Source organism: Macrobrachium rosenbergii, chromosome 25, assembly GCF_040412425.1.
Source record: "Macrobrachium rosenbergii isolate ZJJX-2024 chromosome 25, ASM4041242v1, whole genome shotgun sequence".
In the NCBI taxonomy this organism is placed as follows: Eukaryota; Metazoa; Arthropoda; class Malacostraca; order Decapoda; family Palaemonidae; genus Macrobrachium; species Macrobrachium rosenbergii.
The window spans coordinates 18118821-18141320 of record NC_089765.1 but is presented as its reverse complement, the minus strand read 5'-3'; the positions used below and the strand labels follow the sequence as shown (position 1 = coordinate 18141320).

Sequence of the window (22500 nt, the reverse complement as noted above, 5' to 3'; positions counted from 1 at the left end):
ACACATTGCAATACGTCCTTGTAAATAGTATTAGTGATCATTATGCAGAAGACTCTATTCATACGGAACAAGCCCACCATAGGGGCCACTGAATTGAAATTCAACCTTCCAAAGGATATGGTGTTCATTAGAAAGAAGTAACAGACGATAATGTGAAATACGGGAAAAAAAATCTTATTAAAAAAGAAAAAAGTAAATTGATAAATTAATGAATAAACAGAAATAAAATACAGGATAAATTCCTCTGAAATATGCATCGCTTGTCTGTCTGTCTCTCATACATACATACATTCATACATATTCCGAAATTCCGGAACCGGTCCCTCAAAAATCCTGCGGCTTTTCGATCCACGCCGAAAAATTTTTCCGAAATTGCCGAAAATCAATTAGCACACAAATTTCCGAACTGACAGTTAGTAATGGATTTATCATAAAGCAATAGTGTCGGTTTGGAAACGGGCCTCCCGTATCAGGTCCGCCGCTAACTTGATCGTGAGTTGGATGGCCAAATAAAATTAAAAACTTTTATTTTCCTATTTTTCTTAAATAATCCTTCAATTTATTTTTCGGTGAGCTGGATGAAAAAAGAATAGTTTATTTTCCTCTTTTTCTTAAATAATCATTCAATTTTTTTTTTCGTGATTTGTACGACAAAAAAAAAAATATATTATTTTCTTTTTTCTTAAATACTCCTACAATTTTTTTCGTGAGTTGGGTGACAAAACAAAAAAGCTTTTATTTTCCTCTTTTTCTTAAATACTCTTTCAATTGTTCTTAGTGAGTTTTATGAAAAAAAAAAAAAAAAAAAAATTTCTTAGATACTTCAATTTTTTTTCGTGAGTTTTATGACAAAAAAATTATTTTCCTCTTTTTCTTAAAAACTCCTTCAATTTTTTTATGGGTTGGATGATAAAACAAAAATGGTTGCATTTTCCTCTTTTCTTAGATAATCCTTTAATTTTTTTTTCGTGAGCTCTACGACAAAACAAAGAATAATTTTCTTCTTTTTCTTAACCCTTCAATTTTTTTTTTCGCGAGTTTTATGACAAAAAAAAAATTATTTTCCCCTTTTTCTTAAAAGTGACCAATAGATTCTATTACGTGTGTATGTAAACATGAATGTATGCATGTATGTAAAGATACACGAATGTGAAAACATACATGAATGTATGTATGTAAACATACATGTATGTATGTATGCAAAACTCTCCTTACTCAATGGCGAATTGATCGGTCACCAGAATTTCTTTGTCATTTAGATTTTTTCCGCTTAGTGTGTAAGTTAATATGCAATTAGCCTCCTCTCGGCGGTCATTACCGGGTCATTAGGGCTTCCGTCGGTCGTATTTATTCCTTTCCCTCGACCCCCTCCCACGACGAGGGGGGGGGGCGTCACGCAAGGGCTGGAGTTTCATTTGCCCTCATTAACGAATATATGCACGAACGTACACTCAGGAATACGCACGCAAATATGCAATCAGGAATACGCACGCAAATATCCACTCAGGAATACGCACGCAAATATCCACTCAGGAATACGCACGCAAATATGCAATCAGGAATACGCACGCAAATATCCACTCAGGAATACGCACGCAAATATCCACTCAGGAATACGCACGCAAATATCCACTCAGGAATACGTACGCAAATATACACTCAGGAATGCGCACGCAAATATCCACTCAGGAATACGCACGCAAATATCCACTCAGGAATACGCACGCAAATATCCACTCAGGAATACGCACGCTTATATACACTCAGGGATACGCACGCTTATATACACTCAGGAATACGCACACAAATATCCACTCAGGAATACGCACGCATACATACATTCAGGAATACGCACGCATATACACACTCAGGAATACGCAAGCAAATAATGCAATCAGGAATACGCATGCAAATATACAGTCAGGAATACGCACGCAAATACACACTCAGGAATACGCACGCAAATATACACTCAGGAATACGCGTCCCAGACTCCGCGGATGGAAAGGAGGAATATGCATAATACACGAAAGATTTTTTTTTTTTATGATTTTATTTTTTCTCTTTGACGGACGGAAAGAAGAAATATGGGAACTATAAGATTTTTTTTTCTTTTTGCCGTACACTCTTCTTTATTTTGCGGGCTGCTCTATGAGCAAGAGCCCGTGCTGGCATAAGGCCAGCTTAATCAAAAGCGACAAGTTCTTTACCTTAGAGAAATAAGTATTAAAAAAAATTAAGTAATAATTTTTTTTCATCTTTCGCTATACATAAAATATCTAAATTACATATATATGTGTGTTTTAAACTAATTTTTCATTATCCTCTGCAAATTTAAAACAAATTTGAGTTAAATATTAGAACAAGTGTTATGAATATGTACAAGGCTACAGGTGGCCTTATACCGTCAGATTCCTGGAAACAACTCTTTTGCCAAGTTAATAAATTTTTGCATCAGTATTGTACATAAAAAAAACTTTCAGGCAGTACCTTAGACAATGCTGATAAATAATAAAAAAATATTGAACAATTGTAACGAATTGTTTAAATACGATGTTGTAACTGTTCCAATCTATCAAACATATATATTATTAACAGCTACTGAAGATAAAAAAAAATTAACTATATATACGTTAATATCGACATAATATTTTACAAATGTACATCAATAACACAGAAAAACAAACATCAGTAGCAAGTTATCACTTTCAAATCAACTGTTTTACTTTGAATAGAAACTCTGTAAGAAAAATACGCAACTGTCAGTTAACTTGATATCTATCCACTCTGATATAATTCTGCAAAAGACACATCCGATGCGCAATTAAGAAAACGTTTGACGTTCTCATGAATGCTAGTAAGCATTATTCATTAGTCAGTCGCATTCCACGCTTCTTCTTCTTCGATAAATATCAAGGACCAGCTGTCTGGAATAGCCACACTTCAGAAAGAAGTCCAGCACACATCACCTGAGTTAAAAGCTTCGCGTCAGTTAGACAGAATTCTGACACATGACAGTCATATGCAGGCAGAAATAAAGTATCTTGTTTTGTCATATCACATTCTCTCTCTCTCTCTCTTCTTATGTAAACATCCCTCCCATAGTGGTAAACATCACCTTCAATTTAATGTTTGAGACATTCCCTCTCTCTCTCTCTCTCTCTCTCTCTCTCTCTCTCTCTCTCTCTCTAAACAAGCAACAAACATACTAGTAAGTACAGAAACAGATTCCTGAAACTGTATTTTTTTATACAGTTCCGAATCGTGAGGTCGTAATCACAATTAGCCTAAATCTGTTTATTTACGTCCTGTGTCTTTTACAATTTCATATTTTTTATTAGTTTTCCTCCAATGTTTTTGTAGACTGGTTGGCAAGGTTTTTCTCTAGCTGCTTGAAAAAAGTTTCTGCTAAAATATTTTTAGGATGTTTATGAGAACTCATAAAATATTAATTATGTATGTGTATATATATATATATATATATATATATATATATATATATATATATATATATATATATATATATATATATATATTAACTTTATCACATACAATTGTTCTGTTTATTAGTAGAATTACTAATAGGACCTCATTCAAACTGGATGGATCTCTAATGGAGATATTTATTCAGAAAAGCTTGTAACTTTTTCTGAATAAATATCTCCACTAGATACTATCCAGTTTGAATGAGGTACATACACACACACTGTATATATATATATATATATATATATATATATATATATATATATATATATATATATATATATTATATTCAGCTTTTAATTTTAAGTTTAATTTTGCCGAATTCAATACAGCTTTGGGTGATATTATTCGAATGAAAAAAAAAGAAGTAAATTCGCAATATTTTTATGACAGGGGGACTACCCGTTCTCTTTCATCAGCTGTCACGTGACATGAAAATCCAGTCACTTTAATTTATTTCATCATTTATGATGCCTGGAAATAAAATGGAAATACAAAAAAAGAAAACACGAATCTCTATGTTTTAGTTCATACTCTCCCATTCTTAGTTAATTTTAAATTTATCCCATTTTAATTTAATTCTTCATTTACGAGGACTGCATGAATTTGGATATTTCAGTTCGCGTTTTGGTATTTTCTTAATAACTTTAAATTTATCCCGGACAGGAAATGCATTTTATTTTGATTCAGGAAATACATTCCAGTTTAATTCGTCATTTATGATGCCAGGAAAAAAATAAAAAAAATAATAAAATAAAAAATAAAACAGATAATATGAATTCGTATATTTCACTTCATACCGTCCTATTTTCTTAATAACTTGAAATTCATCCTATGCAGGAAATACACTCTAGAATATTTAACTTTAATACAATAGTAAATCACTGTGTCCCGCTTCGCTCAAAAATTAACGGCTCGCGTTGATATTCATAGAATAATCCGAAGTCTTGTTTCGAAAATTATGTGTGGCAAATAAATCGGTATGTTTTCGACGCGGGGATGAATAAACTATGTATGAAAATGATGGCGGCCGGGATAGGATCGACACCAAGAGTGATTCGATCAAATGTAAATATAAATATACTGTATGTATGTATGTATGTATGTATGTATGTATGTATGTATGTATGTATGTATGTATGTATGTATATATATATATATAGACATATGTCTCTAGATATATAGGTGTTTATGGTGCATATCACTCACTCACTCACTACTCACATATGTCCTCACTCACTGCATTTCACTCACTCACACACACACTCATCACTCACACACACACACACAGAGAGAGAGAGAGAGAGAGAGAGAGAGAGAGAGAGAGAGAGAGAGAGAGAGAGAGAGAAATACATTTTAAGGAATTTGTTTTTAGACTCGCCAGGTGTTTATGGTGCATTTCACACACACACACACACACACAGAGAGAGAGAGAGAGAGAGAGAGAGAGAGAGAGAGAGAGAGAGAGAGAGAGAGAGAGAGAGATTTGAGGGTCGTGGGAAAGGTAAATATTCGACCCATACATTTCCCGTAATGTATGAGAACCTGTACGTTAGTAAGCAGGTGTAAACATAAAACAAAAAAGCAGGAAGTCATGGTTCCTTTAGTGGTAGTACAATATACGAGTATATACAGTGTATATACACACACATATACATATATATATGTGTGTGTGTGTTTGTGTGTGTATGTACATATATACTGTCTATATATTGCACCACTAAAGGATTTTCATGACTTCCTGTTTCCTTTTATGTTTACTTCTGTCTACTAATGTACAGGGTCCCAAACATTACGGGAAATGTATGGGTTGAATATTTACCTTTCCCGCGAGCCTCGAATCTGTGTGTGTGTGTGTGTGTGTGTGTGTATGTGTGGAATGCACCATAAACACCTGGCGAATCTAGAGACAAATTCCTTAAACTGTATTCTCTCTCTCTCTCTCTCCCTGTGAAATGCATCACAAATAGCTGGCGATTCTAGAGACAAATTGATTAAACTGTATTCTCTCTCTCTCTCTCTCTCTCTCTAGAGGCCAATTATCCCTTTACCTGTCTTTTTTTCCAATGCTCTGAATAGTAAGATCGTAAATATGAAACACAGTTCAGACATATACATAGGGTTTATTTTCTGCTCCAATATTCATATTTTTTAATTTAATTTTTCTTGGGTGCATGATCTGTATAAGACAGATTCATTTTTAGTTTTCTGTAAAAGAAAAGTATTGTGCCGGCGTTGTCTGTCCGCCCTCATATCTTGAAAACTACTGAGGCTAGAGGGCTGCAAATTGGTATGTTGATCATCCACCTTCCTATCATCAAACATACCACATTGCAGCCCTCTAGCCTCAGTAGTTTTTATTTTATTTAAGGTTAAATTTAACCATAATGGTGCGTCTGGCAACGATATAGGACAGGCCACCACCGAGTTGTAGTTGAAAGTTTCACGTGCGGCGGCTCATACAGCATTATACCGAGACCACCGAAAGATAGATCTATTTTCGGTGGCATTGATTATACGCTGTAGCGGCTATACAGAAAACTCGATTGCGCCGAAGAAACTTAGGCTCATTTTTTCGTTTTTTTTTCTAAATTTAGTTTAGTTTTTTAAAGGGTGCAATAGCTGTATAAGAGGTTTTTATGAGCCTTGTCTACTAAGGGCAACCTGAAAAAAATTTTGAACAGGGTCAAGCATAAATGAACAACACATTATATCTATTTCTTTATAGTAATGTTAATTATAAGTTATAACATTAGTAACCGTTGTTAGGTTATCTAATGAATTTATTTGTTAACTCTCCGCCCTGCTATATTACGAATGGATTCAGTTTTAAATCTAGTATTTAATTTGCGTTTTATGACAATAAGCAACGAGTTACAATTTAGTCTTTGATGTCATTATACTGACATAGAATTTTCCAGGCTCCAGTTTAAAAAATACAGTAAGTTCCAGTTATTTCTATTTGGAAAACAATACCGCGAATATTACTACTTATTTACATGCAGTATTGTTTTACTGTACGTACACTGGTCATACTATGTTTTTAGAATCAGTCTGCATACATATCAGCGCCGCCAGTTCTGTTATTGGATCACAGATTCAAATTATGCTATATTCTTTTACGAGTTATTACCTACGAGCTTGATGGCGCTTCGCTACGCTGCCCGTCATGTCTCTCCGACCCTCCCGGGGCGGACACACAGGTTTGCAAGAGGAGGGTGGATGTGTCATGTCTTCCCTACCCTCCCGATCCCCTACCTACCCCGTCCCCATCCGGGACGGACAAACAGGTTCGAACAACGAATTTATCTTTCTCTTCCGAACCTACTGATTCTGCATCAATTTTCATCCATTTTTTATAATGCTGTTCTATGGATTTTCCAGAATTCATCCATCTCGTTCTACATCAATACTTTTAGAAGATTATATCTTCTCATCACATCTTTTCCTTACCATCTTTTCATTATATATCTCAATTCGAACAAAGATTTTATCTTTCTTTTCCTAACCTACTAATTCTGCATCAATTTTCATCTATTTTTTATACTGCGTTTTTGAGACTTGCCGAGGTTCATTCTTCGCATCCTTCATTATAAGAACTGCTCTGAACTGTAATTCTGACAACGGGAAAGGAAACTGTCAGTGATTACTATAACTGTGTGATTGGAACAGTCCTCTGGTACAGTCATATGTCTTTGTGGGATCTCAAGGTATATTCAGCACCGAAATAATATTGTTTTATATGGAAATGGCAACAAAGTGTTTTTATAGAGTCAATCACAACTTCAATTTTTGAAAGGAATGATATCATAAGATTTAATAAGAATGCAAAATATAGTTTTAATTAAATTCATCACTACTGTAGCGTGATACAGTAGCAGTTACTACTGTAAGGACAGATCCAGTCAACTAAAAAAAATCTGTCCTTAAGTTTAAAAAAATCAATAAAAATCTATCCTTGAAATAAAATTCCTTTTACATGCAATTTTTGAAAATCACAAATCTTAAATGTCTCTCCAAAAATAGTAGATATTCTGCCATTTCACTCCTCTATAATTTCTCAACGAAAAACAAATAATAAACAATTTGCTTCCATACGAGCTAACAAGACATGCAAAATGATCATTAGAGAACAATTTTGACAATTTTGCAATTTCCTCCTCTCCAATTCCACCGTCTATGAGGCCCACCAGTCTTTTGTACTCTGCCTATACCTCCCGAAAAATTTGATTACCAAATGACACTTTAATTTCTTATTTGATTGTAATGATTGCTTGTGATTTCAGTGAGTGTAGTAGCAATGACTGGAGTTGCTGCAGTAATGTATGCATAAATTACTTGTCTTTAAGTATTTGCATAAGTTTCTCTGGATTGCAGCCCTTTGTTGGCCGAGTTGGTTGAGCTTGAACGTCATTCGATGGGCCGGAGTTCGATCCCGCCGCCGGCTGATGAAGAGTTAGAGGAATTTATTTCTGGTGATAGAAATTCATTTCTCGCTATAATGTGGTTCGGATTCCACAATAAGCTGTAGGTCCCGTTGCTAAGTAACCAATTGGTTCTTAGCCACGTAAAATAAGTGTAATCCTTCGGGCCAGCCCTAGGAGAGCTGTTAATCAGCTCAGTGGTCTGGTAAAACTAAGCTATACTTACTTTTCTTCTCTGGATTGCAATATCACCTGAGAGAAATTCCCTTGTTTATTAACTCCAATAAATTAAATACTTCTTTTCTGAACGGCAAATGGAACAGTAATTTATTTCTGTCATTTTCTCATCCTTTGGGCTAACAATTCGTAAGTCGTTCCAATAAGTACAATTTAACGTGACCCGTCTTTTAGGTCGGTGTATGGTCAGCGGTACACTTCACACGCTGTTTCCGGTGCACTAACCTTTCAAAGGTATGGGTTCGAATCCTGTTCAGGGTAGGTGCACTTATCCTATATAACTTCCCTTCGGTTGCGAATTACTCCCGAGGGAAAGTGACTTTGATAATAATGGGATATTTGTGTGTGTATGTGTGTATATATATATATATATATATATATATATATATATATATATATATATATATATATATATTTACTCAGATATATACATACATATATGTACACACACACACACATATATATATATGCATGCATATATATATATATATATATATATATATATATATATATATATATATATATATATATATATATATATATATATATATATATATAATCATGAAGCTACAAATGTTGTTTAATACCAAATTCACGTTACTTCAGGAATATCCCCGATGGGGAATTATCACCGAAGGGGAATCACTTATAAATTCCTTCGGTGATAATTCCCCATCGGCGATATTCCAGAAGTAGCGTGAATTTGATATTAAACAACATTTGTAGCTTTATGATAGTATATAAATCACGGTGTGATAAAAATTTCATATATATATATCTATACACATACATACATACATATACATATGTACAGAATAATAAAGGAAAAATTAACAGTAAAATATAAATAACAGGTGGAAGAAAATCTCCACAAGTGCTTTCGTGCATTCAAGCAGTGAACGTCATCACATGCGGATGGGTATGGCAGAAATGCACGGAACCAGCTGGAAAGATTTATTTTCTGTGTCTCTTGCGTTGTACTGTATAATTTTCTTTATTCATTAATATATTAATTGGTTATATTAGTCTCTTACTTTATATTACATATTTTTCTTTATTCATTAACTCATTAAATGTTTATACCTGAATATGAAGTCTATGTATGTTGAAAAATATTTATAAGTGGTAAGGAAAAATCCTGTTCGGGAAATTTAAATTGTAATAATTTCGAAAATATTAAAATTGGTTATGTGAGTTAAAAGAAGAATAATTCAATCTCTTAAATCGTTCTTTAAAGCCAGGGATATTCGTTATGAAACAAATATCACAATAAATAAGCTACAATACAAAATGTGTTGTTGATTCACTTGGTTGTGAATCACAACTTCTCAGATGGGTTATTCTTGCACACAATATTTTGGTTGTAAGTCACAACTTCTCAGATGGGTTATTCTTGCACACAACATTTTCATTAAGACGAAACAAAACAAGTACATTGTCCATATATCGAGACAATCAATCCAACAACGTTAACAACAATCAAATTACAACCACGCCACAAGCAAATTACAACTACAACATTCCTCACTACAGAAAAAATAAATTAAAAAAGACTTAACTACGGGCAAAACCAGGTAGGTGTATTGTCACGAATAATACAACAACGATATTCATCATATGCAGATCACAACTGCAATATCCAGCTAACATAATAATAATAATAATAATAATAATAATAATAATAATAATAATAATAATAATAAATTAAACTACGGCTAAAATGAAATAGGTGCTAAGCCACAAATAATGCAATGATGATATTTATCACATGCAAAAACGCAACTGTGATATCCAGCTAACGGAAGTATAAAAAAAAAATTAAACTACGTGCAAAACGAGGTGGAATGCCACATAAGCAAAAAATATGCAGAAAAAAAACGACTACAATATCCTGCTAATGAAAGAATAAGAAACAAAATTAAACTACGGCAAGAACAAGGCAGGTACAGTGTCACATAAGCAAAAAAAAAAAAAAAAAAATAAAATAAAATAAAATAAAAATAAAACTACAAATATCTAACCGTCGAAATAATAATAATAATAATAATAATAATAATAATAATAATAATAATAATAATAATAATAATAATAATAATAAATTAAACTACCTGCAAAACGAGGTAGGTACACCGGCACATAAGAAAAAAATAAGCAAAAAAAAAAAAAAATACAACTACGATATCTGACTAACAAAAGAATAATAATAATAATAATAACAACAATAAAAAAAATTAAACTACGCCCAAAACAAGGCAGGCGCAACACCACGCCAATAATAATAATAATAATGAAAAAAAGTCGAATATAAATCCCAGCAACCAAATTCTCCTTACCCTGTGTTTATCGACATGCAGCAATCGCAAATTGGGATCGTAGAGGAGGCGAGCGGGGTCTATGTCAATTGGCGACTGTCGGCGCCCTTTGCTGCACAGGCTCCAGTCAGGGTTGATTATACCCCAGAAATCCGGACCTGCAACGGACGAGGGGAGACGGAGAAAAAAATATAATATGCAGCAGGTGACATATGGAACCGGTTTAGTTTTAAATCTTACGGTCGTGGGCGTGTGTGTGTGCGCGTGCATGCATGCGAGATTTTTTCTCTTTCTTTCAAGAATTGTGCATGCAAGTAATTTGATATATATATATAAATATATATATATATATATATATATATATATATATATATATATATATATATATATATATATATATATATATATATATATATTACACACACACACACATATATATATATATAAATTTCTGACCCACATCAGGGTCGAACCCAGGTCTTTCAACTGAAAGGCAAGGGCGCTGCCCACTAGGCCATACAAGTCATTTTAATCAATGATTTGTATGGCCTAGTGGGCAGCGCCCTTGCCTTTCAATTGAAAGACCAGGGTTCGATCCCCATGTGAGTCAGATATTTATTTCTGTTCCACACGTGATTGTGTGTTGATTATTTCTACAGTATGTATATGTATGTATATATATATATATATATATATATATATATATATATATATATATTTACTCGATGTTAAGTCGTTTCACCTAACAAGGTGTGGCTTCAGTAAAAACACTATTCAACAGTCACTGGCACATTCATAATTTATCTGTACAAATCATAATAACTGAGAATTACTAAAGAACATGTGGGATTTGAGTATAACCATTCTACAAACACTATAAGATCATTTATACACATGGCAACTCCAATTATAGTCTTAAACGACCATTGCTCTTCTTATTGTCTACATAAAATATAATTCTAAGTTAAATATATACAATAAAATATATCCGAGAATCTGGAATATACAGTATATAAAAATTTTATTATTAATATTATTATTATTATTATTCAGAGGATGAAACATACTCATATGGAACAAGCCCACCAAAGGGGCCACTGACTTCAAATTCAAGCTTTCAAAGAATACTGTTATTATTATTATCATTATTATTATTACTATTGTTATATTTTGAGATACAATGCGTGACTGATTTTGTGAATCTGGTAAATAAACTCGACCGAATGAAAAACAAGACAATGAAGCAATTAGCACTTTATTAACAGCTAAAACGAAAATAATAACAATAATAATAATAATAATAATAATAATAATAACAAAATAGTACGGAATCATTACTAATAATAATGATAATGATAATAATAATAATAATAATAATAATAATAATAATAATAATAATGACAGTACAGAATCATTACTAATAATAATGATAATAATGTTATCATTAATAATAATAACAATAATAATAATACATCATCATTGATAATAATAATAATAATAATAATAATAATAATAATAATAATAATCCTGCGTTTAATCCTTTTTTTAAAATACAGCACATTGCCATCCACGTACCTGTCATTATGAATGACAGCTGTAACGAAACAGCCACAAGTGACCAACTGAGCAACAAATGTGACATTTCATACGACACAAAGATTTTTCAGAATGTAGATTTCACATAAGTAATATCACATTTCTTCTGTCACATTCCAGTGACGTCTGCTGTCAGGAATTTGCGAGAGAGTAAAAGCAGGCTTTAGCTGACATGAGGTTGACTCCCATTTGGGGAAGGATACGCAGAAACATGTCAAAAACCATGCGCAGAATCATGTCAAAAACGATACGCAGGATCATGTCAAAAGCGATGCGCAGAATCATGTCAAAAACGATGCGCAGAAACATGTCAAAAGCGATGCGCAGAATCATGTCAAAAGCGATGCGCAGAATCATGTCAAAAGCGATGCGCAGAAACATGTCAAAAACGATGTGCAGAATCATGTCAAAAACGATACGCAGAATCATGTCAAAAACGATACGCAGAATCATGTCAAAAACGATGCGCAGAATCATGTCAAAAACGATACGCAGAATCATGTCAAAAACGATGCGCAGAATCATGTCAAAAACGATGCGCAGAATCATGTCAAAAACGATACGCAGAATCATGTCAAAAACAAGTAAGGATGATATTTGGTTTGCAAAGTATCAAGAAGTTATTCAGAGCGTGGTTGTATTAACTCAGCATTGACGTTGATGCAATATACTTATTTTGGAGGTCAACCCAGCGGATATATATATATATATATATATATATATATATATATATATATATATATATATATATATATATATATATATATATACATACATACATACATACATACACACAAACATACATACATACATACATATATATATATGTATACAATATATATATACGTATATATATATATATATATATATATATATATATATATATATATATATATATATATATAAATTATATAAAATCTAGCAGAAATCTAGTATAATCAGATAATTCACTTGCCCCATAATCAATTTAAGTTAAACTGGTCTGAACGGTTCAGGAGCGCGAAGTATATTAAAAATGTTAATTCTGGTTTGCCAGAGAAGCAGCAGTGAGTTAATTTAAAGATTTGAAAATTGACAAAATATAAAATCTGGGACGTGGATATATTAAAATGATAAGGAATCAAACTTCAAATTCACTGATTCTCTTCATAAAGTTTAAGAGAGTTTTCTCAACGCGGTCGCTGATAAAAGTTTTATTTAATAAAAAAGAAAAGAAAAAAACATAATCAGAAAATGAAGAAATGAAACAATTCCCAGAATAAGATACGACAATTATTTATCAACAGGAAAAGAGTAAAGTATTGTATGTTTCTTGCAAGCTATCACGCGGTCCTTTTGACGGACAGCTAGCTACCTATTCAAACCATTAATGATATAACGAGAATGCAAGTCGATATTGTTTTAAATCAACAAACTCCGTTGACGTGATATTATGATAATTCATAATGTCTGTTTAGAAGATGACATTTGGCAAATATCGGGGTTAAGTTATTTTCTTTAACTGACTGCCTTTTCTGGTAAGAATTACAAAAATATGTTGGTTATGTAATAAAAATTCTCATTTTATTTTTAATAATTTACTTACGTTTTTATGTATTTATCAATTCAATTTACTTTTACTTTTATAATAACTGATCTTTTGCTTCTGTATTTCAAATGAACACCATGTTCTTTGGAAGCTTGAATTTCAAGTCAATGGCTTTTGTTGGCTTGTTCCATTATTGGATTAATAATAATAATAATAATAATAATAATAATAATAATAATAATAATAATAATAATAATAATAATAATAATAATAATAATAATAATAACAGTACAATTACATAACTGTAGATTTATTTCTCCAATAATAATAATAATAATAATAATAATAATAATAATAATAATAATAATAATAATAATAATAATAATAATGTATCATTATCAAATACTAATCAAATTAATTTGTTATTAGAGAATAAATACAGCGATAATCGACAATTTTCTTTGCAATTTGAGTTTTGTTTCCCAGGTCATACTGCAATAAAAAAATGGACAGTATTTCTCACGTATATTGCTCACTTCGTCTCTTGAAAAAATTAATTCTCTTGTTAAATTCTATTCAAATAATGATGGTTTCACCAAAGCACAAAGATGCGAAGAGTTTGACTAATGGTAATTTACTCTGTACATGTAAGTATACACATTGAGAGAGAGAGAGAGAGAGAGAGAGAGAGAGAGAGAGAGAGAGAGAGAGAGAATATTATTCTGGTAGAAGACAGTCTGGTGATTTCAGTTGAATAGTTTGAGAGAGAGAGAGAGAGAGAGACCATTCTTGCAACTGAGGTTTAATTAAACATGCAACACGAATCATTTCCTTCCCTTTATACCCTAATTCACCCTGTAATCCTCCCAATTTACAACACTGCCTTTCATTCAAAATTATAATTAAAAAAAAAAAAAAAAATATATATATATATAATCTCTCCCGTTTCCATTAGCTGAGGGCTTTTACTCTCGCTCGCCGGAAGAAGTGACAGCGACCAGCGAAATCCACTCGGCGAGTTACTTTGAGTCACTTTTCAATTTAGGATCAAAACACCCCCAACCCCCGCCCCCTTCCCCATTAACAATGGGCAAACAATTAATTTGGAGTGTTTGTGATATCGTCCGACCCTGTCCGAGTTACCTGCTATATCTCTCGGCAAAAGGTTTGTAATAATCAAGGCTTCCCTTTGATCTGGGCTTACCTGGGCCGTAAAACGTTGGTCTAAACTGATATATACATTTTGTTTTGCAGGGATTGTTAGTTTTGAATAAGTTTGGTCTGGGGCGTGGTGCTTGGATATGTGCCTATGTATGTATGTATGTATATTTATATATATGTATGTACGTATATATGTGTATATAATGTATATATATATATATATATATATATATATATATATATATATATATATATATATATATATATATATATATATGGGGATACTTAGCTCATGATTATTAGCGATTACTTGAATAATTCGAATTATGAAAACTGACCAAATAATTGATTATTCCTTCACGAGAATCCAGGCAGCATTTAGACTCACAATCGAATAACGAAAGAAACCAATCCTTTCGTTCAATTCCATTACAAAATCAAACTTTTTAAACTTTCCCGTCGAAAGTTCCTTGCTCCATTCACCCCCCAATTCTCTGGTGCTTTTGGTCACTAGCCCCTCTCCTCCCCCTCTCCAAAACGTCACCCCCTCAAGTCCATTCGTCTATTTACATATACATCCATTCATACGTCAATTTCCATGCGAATGTCAATATACGGCTGCATTACCGACCCCGCCCCCGCCCCTGCCAGCTACACCCTAACCCACCCACCCACCCACCCAACCACCAGCTACCCGCTGTATCCCATCACCCTTCTCATTGTGTTCTCTCATTCCCTTTAGTCCTTTTTCATCCTCTTGTTTTTATATTTTCCATTCTTTTTCCTTGTGGTTTGTCTTTATCTATCTTCGCTATCTTTGCCTGTTCCTTTTATTCTGTTATTTTTATATTTTCCTCTTCTTCCTTGTGGTTTCTCTCTCCTACCTTTGCCTGTTCCTTTTATTCTGTTATCTTTATGATTTTCCTCTCTTTTTCCTTGTGGTTTGCCTTTCTTATCTGTATTTTCTTACTTTGCCTGTTCCTTTTTTTTACCTGTTTTTATACATTCTCTTCCTTTTTCCTTGTTGTTTCTCTTTCCTATCTGTTTTAGTTATCTTTCCTCGTTCCTCATCAAGGTTTCTTGCCCTCTTCTTTTCTGTAAATTCGTTAACTTCATGTCTAAATGTCTCTGACCTTCTTAGGAATATATTTATCTATTCGTGTTGTAATTAGCATAGACTTCTTGTTACTGAGGTTCAGTTTTTTAAATTTATATTCCTACACATGTACAAAACTACTAATATAATTTCATGATCCATTTAGTTGAGTTAGAAGGAAATAAGTTCCTAAAATCACACAAAAAATAAAAATGATATTAATATGACAATGTGGGAAACTGTAACCAAACCTCTCGTGTAAAATGTTAAAAGATGAATATTTTCACGTTTGTGATCATACACAGATCTTACCTATTCAAGCACTCAAATCTTATATCTTTAGCTAACAGATCTTACACTTTTTTGCAGACATCTTACATTTTCAGCAAACAGATCTTACATTTTTAGCAAACAGATCTTACATTTTTAGCAAACAGATCTTACATTTTTAACAAAAATCTTACATTTTTAGCAAACAGATCTTACATTTTTAGCACAGATCTTACCTTTTTAAACACATATCTTACATTTTTAGCAAACAGATCTTACATTTTTGGCACACACATCTTACCGTTTTAGCACACAGATCTTACACTTGTAGCAAACAGATCATACATGTTTAGCAAACAGATCTTACCTTTTTAAACACGCAAATCTTACATTCTCAGCAAACAGATCTTACCCATTTCATCACACAGATCTTACAATTTCAGCACTCCACCTCACCCAGCAAACGGAACGAACACGCGAATTCTAAAATCACCCCAAAAGAACCTCCAGCAAAAAAAAAAAAAAAAAAAAAAAAAAAAAAAAAAAAAAAAAAAAAAAAAAAAAAAAAAATACAAATTCTCGCAATGTATTTATACGCGTCCCACTGACCTACTACCACTAGCATGACGTAGCCTAAGTACCCTCCTATAACGGCAACGACCCTAAACCACCGCATTCTGAGGTAACTACGAATAATGAAAGTTATTACGGGCCTAATGACTCTTATTCGGAAGTCTGATTCTCGCGTGTCCTTCCCCACTAAATTGCGACGCCAAGGAGGTTAATGAGGGTCAGTGAGCACGAGTCCTAATTAGAGGGAGGTCTCATTATAGATGCGGGTAATGCGTGCAGGCAACAGAAAGACCTGGGGCACGATGGAAAGAAATAGCAGTCTTTCTGTTGTCTTTTCACGGAATGCCAGGGAACAGGAAATCTCTGTTTGGTAAACAGAGGAAAAATACAACGATCTATCTCAAAATATAAAGGATATAAAGAGGCATATTCGGCCCACAAGTACATCTATAGACATTTATAATATCTATCTATCTATCTATCTATCTATCTGTATATATATATATATATCTATATATATATATATATATATATATATATATATATATATATATATATATATATATATATATATATATATACATATATATATTTAACTATAGAGTTTTTTTCAGCACTGATGGATACATTCCCGGCTAAAGATCTTATTCTACGGTTGGTTAAGAAATCGCAAATATTGATGAAGTTAATAGGCCTATGCCCTGGGGAAAGATGGTCGGTGGGATCAAATACCATTAACTTAACTGATAAGATCAAACGATCAATGTCGCACTTATAGTGAAAAGTATATTCATACGCATAGGGAATAGAGTACGACTGATGTATATTTTACATATGACAACTCATTAACATGATTTTTCATTCTCTTTGGGGGAACAAATCTGGTCACAAGACATTGCTGTTATTTGTATATTAAGGAAAGAGAATACTTTCCATGAAATGAACTATAAGGGACTCATTGGAAAAGAATATTTTTCACGTAAAGAATTATAAAAGAAAAGAATATTTTGCATGAAATGAACTATACAGAAAAAGAATATTTTGCACGAAAAGAACTATAAAGAAAAAAATATTTTGCACGTAAATAACTATAAAGAAAAAGAATATTTTGCACGAAAAGAACTATAAAGAGAAAAAATATTTTTGCACGTAAATAACTATAAAGAAAAAGAATATTTTACACGTAAATAACTATAAAGAAAAAGAATATTTTTGCACGAAAAGAACTATAAAGAAAAAGAATATTTTGCTCGTAAAGAACCACAAAGAAGAAGAATTATCTGCACTAAAATATCTCATTTTCCGTTGTAAAGTTCATGTTAATAAATTTAAGAACATTTATCATTGTTTACCATTGATTCACTACCAAACAGCAAAGGAAGCGATAATATCTGGTGAAACGTTGGAAGAAGAACTGAAAAAAAATCCACAACACTTATCGTTTTAGGATGATCTAATTACCAGTTCGCTTGAAGAGCAGACGTAAATTACATTCCCCAAGGTAATATCGGAAAATTCTCTTCGTATCACTTCGCCTTTTAATCTTGGGATTCTCTTTCTTTTTTTCAAAAGAATGTCATGGGAACGACAGATCTGCGAGATAAATTCCGTGGACATGCATGAGTGTTTATATAAACATACACATACACATATACATACATACATACATATATACACATATGTATGTATGTGCACATTTTTATATATATAAATGTGTGTATGTATATATATATATATATATATGTGTATGTATGCATATATATATATATATATATATATATATATATATATATATATATATATATATATATATATATATATATATATATATATATTTGCATAAACCAAACATTTTGCAGTTTAAAAACTGTCAATAAAACGCCCAACGCTACGATGTCCTAATAGGTTTTATAATGATAAGACGAATGAAAACATGAAACTGCCAATCATTCTTATCAACGTGAGAATAATCATAAGTTTTATATTTTCCTCATGAACATTATTACTTTTAAAATCAGATTCATAATAGTAGTTTTCATTCTTCGTTTTTATAATGAAGCGTAAGACCAACTAACGAATTTTGGGAGATTTTACAAAACTGATAAACAAGTAAAAAATACGCCAAAGTTTCCTGGGCGCAATCGAGTTTTCTGTACAGCGTATAATGCTGTATGAAACTCTCAGCCACGGTCCATGAAACTCTCAGCCGCGGCTCGGTGGTGGTCTGTGTTGTTGGCGCCTACAGCGGTGCCGGACGCACGATAATGGCTAACTATAACCTTAAATGAAATGAAAACTATTGAGGAGGCTAGAGGGCTGCAATTTGGTACGTTTGATGATTGGAAGATGGATGAGCAACATACCAATTTGCAGCCCTCTAGCCTCAGTGGTTTTTAAGATCTGAGGGCGGACAGAAAAAGTGCGGACGGACAGACAAATACTTGTGGCCATCTCAGGAGTTTTCTTTCACAGAAAACTAATCAAAAACCACAAACGCTTTCGCTCAGAACTTTGAAAAGTCGAACTCAAATCAAACCCCGAAACTCGTTTCGAAAAGTCATAGCGATAATGGCTCGTCAAAAGGAGACAGACGAAAGGTTTTAATCGATTTCGACCTGACAGAAAACTGCGACAAGTTTGAGGAGATTACCTGGCGATTAATTTCTCACACCTGCTCTCTGGCCTCGACTGGAAGTTGTGTGCTTCTTGATAGTTCTTCTCGTGCAGATTATTCTTTTTCTTTATAGTTCTTTTCGTGAAAATTATTCTTTTTCTCTATAGTTCTTCTCGTGCAAAATATTCTTTTTCTTTATAGTTCTTTTCGTGCAAAATATTCTTTTTTCTAGTTCTTCTCATGTGCAATAATTCTTTTCTTTATAGTGCAAAATATTCTTTTTCTGTATAGTCGTGTGAAATATTTTTTTCTTTATTTTTCTTTATAGGTATTATCGTGCAAAATATACTTTTTCTTTACAGTTCTTCTCGTGCAAAATATACTTTTACTTTATAGTTCTTCTCGTGCAAAATATTATTTTTCTTTATAGTTCTTCTCTTGCAAAATACCTTTTTCCTTATAGTCCACGTGCAAAATATTCTTTTTCCTTATAGTCCACGGGCAAAATATTCTTTTTCCTTGCAGTTCTTCTCGTGCAATACATATTTTTTCCTTATAGTTCTTTCCGTGCAAAATATCTTTTTCCTTATAGTTCTTCTCGTTCAAAATATTCTTTTTCCTTATAGTTCTTTTCGTGCAAAATATTCTTTTTCCTTATAGTTCTTCTCGTGTAAAATATTTTTTTTTATAGTTCTTTCCGTGCAAAATATCTTTTTCCCTTATAGTTCTGTTCGTGCAAAATAATCTTTTTCCTTATAGTTATTTACGTGCAAAATATTCTTTACAATCGGACTCGGAACAAATCATTTTATTAACGCGACAAATCCGCGACATGTAGTGTTGAGGCGTAACAGAATTCTAGGAATGCTGGCGACTTTGGGAATTTATATATCAATTTATTTCATATCACGAAATTTTTATAATACTTCTTTTTGTAGTACAAGAACTAACAAATCATATTTATTATAACTGTTAAGAAATAAAACGAATGAAATGTCTTTTTTTCCTATGTGACGGACTTAAAAGCAGACAAGTTTTTTTTTTTACACTAATAAGAATAAAATTATTAAAATGTCATTTTACTGTTAAATGATAAACTTAAAATAGGTTCGCTTTTTTTTACATTAGTGTGGTCTTCCAAATAAACATATGACGGGGGAAGAGAGGAAGACACCTAACTCTCTCTCTCTCTCTCTCTCTCTCTCTCTCTCTCAAGTGCATTTCAGAAAACACATGGAGCAGAGACACCTAATTCTCTCTCTCTCTCTCTCTCTCTCTCTCTCCCAAACACATTTCAGAAAAGACGATGAAAAGAGAAAGACCAAACTAATCAACTATCTCTCTCTCTCTCTCTCTCAAACGCATTTCAAAAAACACACTGAGCAGAGACACCTAACACTCACACACACACACACACACACACACACACACCCTCTCTCTTTCTCTCCCTCTCTCTCAAACACATTGCAGAAAAGACGGGGTAAAGAGAAAGACACCAAACTCCCTCCCCATTCTCTCACTCTCTCTCGCTCACTCTCTCTCTCTCAAGCGCATTTCAGCAGAAAACACATGGAGCAAAGACACTTAACTCTCTCTCTCTCTCTCTCTCTCTCTCTCTCTCTCTCTCTCTCTCTCTCTCGCAGGCTTTACACGGTCAACATTTGCTCCTTTGCCATGATCGCACTTTCCAATAAAGTCGGAACTGGAATAAACCTGACGACCGTTTTACTTTGTGCGCTTGCTGGACCGTTTGAAATAATTCACTCCCAGCTATTTTCACAAGATTAACTTAGCCAGGACGAGTGGTGTGCTGCTCGTTTTAATACCTGTCGTTCATCTATTGCCTTTTCGAAATGGACGCATTTTTCGTGTACTGTTCTACTGGGATTTCGTCTCCTTGTGACATTAGCTGAACTAGAAATGTACTTTTTTAAATAATGTTCTACTGAGATTTCATCTTCTTATGACAATAGCTAAGCTACATTTATTATCAACCTTGTACTGAAAGTGGTTATACTCTTGGAATGCCTGTCGCTCGTGAACTGCTTTTAGTTTTCTGTAAAAGAAAACTATTGTGCCGGCTATGTCTGTCCGTCCGCATTTCATTGTCTCCACCCTCATACCTTAAAAACTACAGAGGCTAGAGGGCTGCAAATTGGTATGTTGATCATCCACCCTCCAATCATCAAACATACCAAATTGCAGCACTCTAGCCTCAGAAGTTTTTATTTTATTTGAGGTTAAAGTTGGCCATAATCGTACTTCTGGGAACGATAGAGGCAAGGTCACCACCGGGCCGTGGTTAAAGTTTCGTGAGCCGCGGCTCATACAGCATTATACCGAGACCACCGAATGCTAGATCTATTTTGGGTGGCCCTGATTATACGCTGTAGCAGCTGTACAGAAAACTCGACTGCAACGAAGAAACTTCGGCGCATTTTTTACTTTTTTTCAGAATGTAATCTTTTTATTTTACATATCGTTCTACCGAGATTTCATCTCCTTGAGATGGACTGAAAGTGGTTATCTATCATATAAAAAAATAAAAAGCAGGTATTTCAAAAATTTACAATATCATTTAAACATGGTTTTATCTTTCCTTTTAATGAACAACCATGATATTGAGAGTGCTTTAAATATTTCAGTATTCATGACAATAATAAGGCGTTATGAAATACCGTACATAATGGAATAATATTATGTTTACTTAAGTATGTAAATATATGTATAGTATTAATTGCTCAGAAATCAAAGATGTCTGGAAGATGAAATTCTAATTTTTCCTTTAAGAGCATCTCGTGATAGTTTGACGTAAATGAGACATCTTACAAATTCACCCTTTCCCCCCAAACCAGCCCCCTCACACACAAAAATAATAATAAAATAAATATACAAAAAAAATAAAAATAAAACTCCCACACACATAAAAGAGTTATCTTTCTTTCAACTGATAATCCCGTACCCAGCATCTTCCAATCTCGATTTATTTACAAAAGCATCAAGAAAGATTTTTGCTGATGAAAAACAGTAACTCTGCGTCGATACATAAATTGCAAGGCTGAGGTCCAACTGACACTAAACACCACAAATCAACGTCACTTGATTGACAGGTTCCGATGATTTGTCTGATTCCGGAATGTTTTTTGACGGGTTGATAATTAAAATGTATTCCTGCCAAAGCTGTTGGAATGTGGAACTTTACA

General features: G+C 33.0%; 1 protein-coding gene across 1 annotated transcript in view; it reads right to left on the bottom strand.

Moving 5' to 3' along the window:
* The window catches only part of LOC136852186 (carbonic anhydrase-related protein 10-like), a 163490-nt gene that overhangs the window by 29230 nt on the left and 111760 nt on the right, over positions 1 to 22500 (bottom strand). The window contains exon 3 of the mRNA XM_067126631.1: positions 10481 to 10617. Within this exon, the coding sequence (XP_066982732.1) occupies positions 10481 to 10617 (137 nt within the window). The remainder of the gene's footprint in view (positions 1 to 10480; positions 10618 to 22500) is intronic.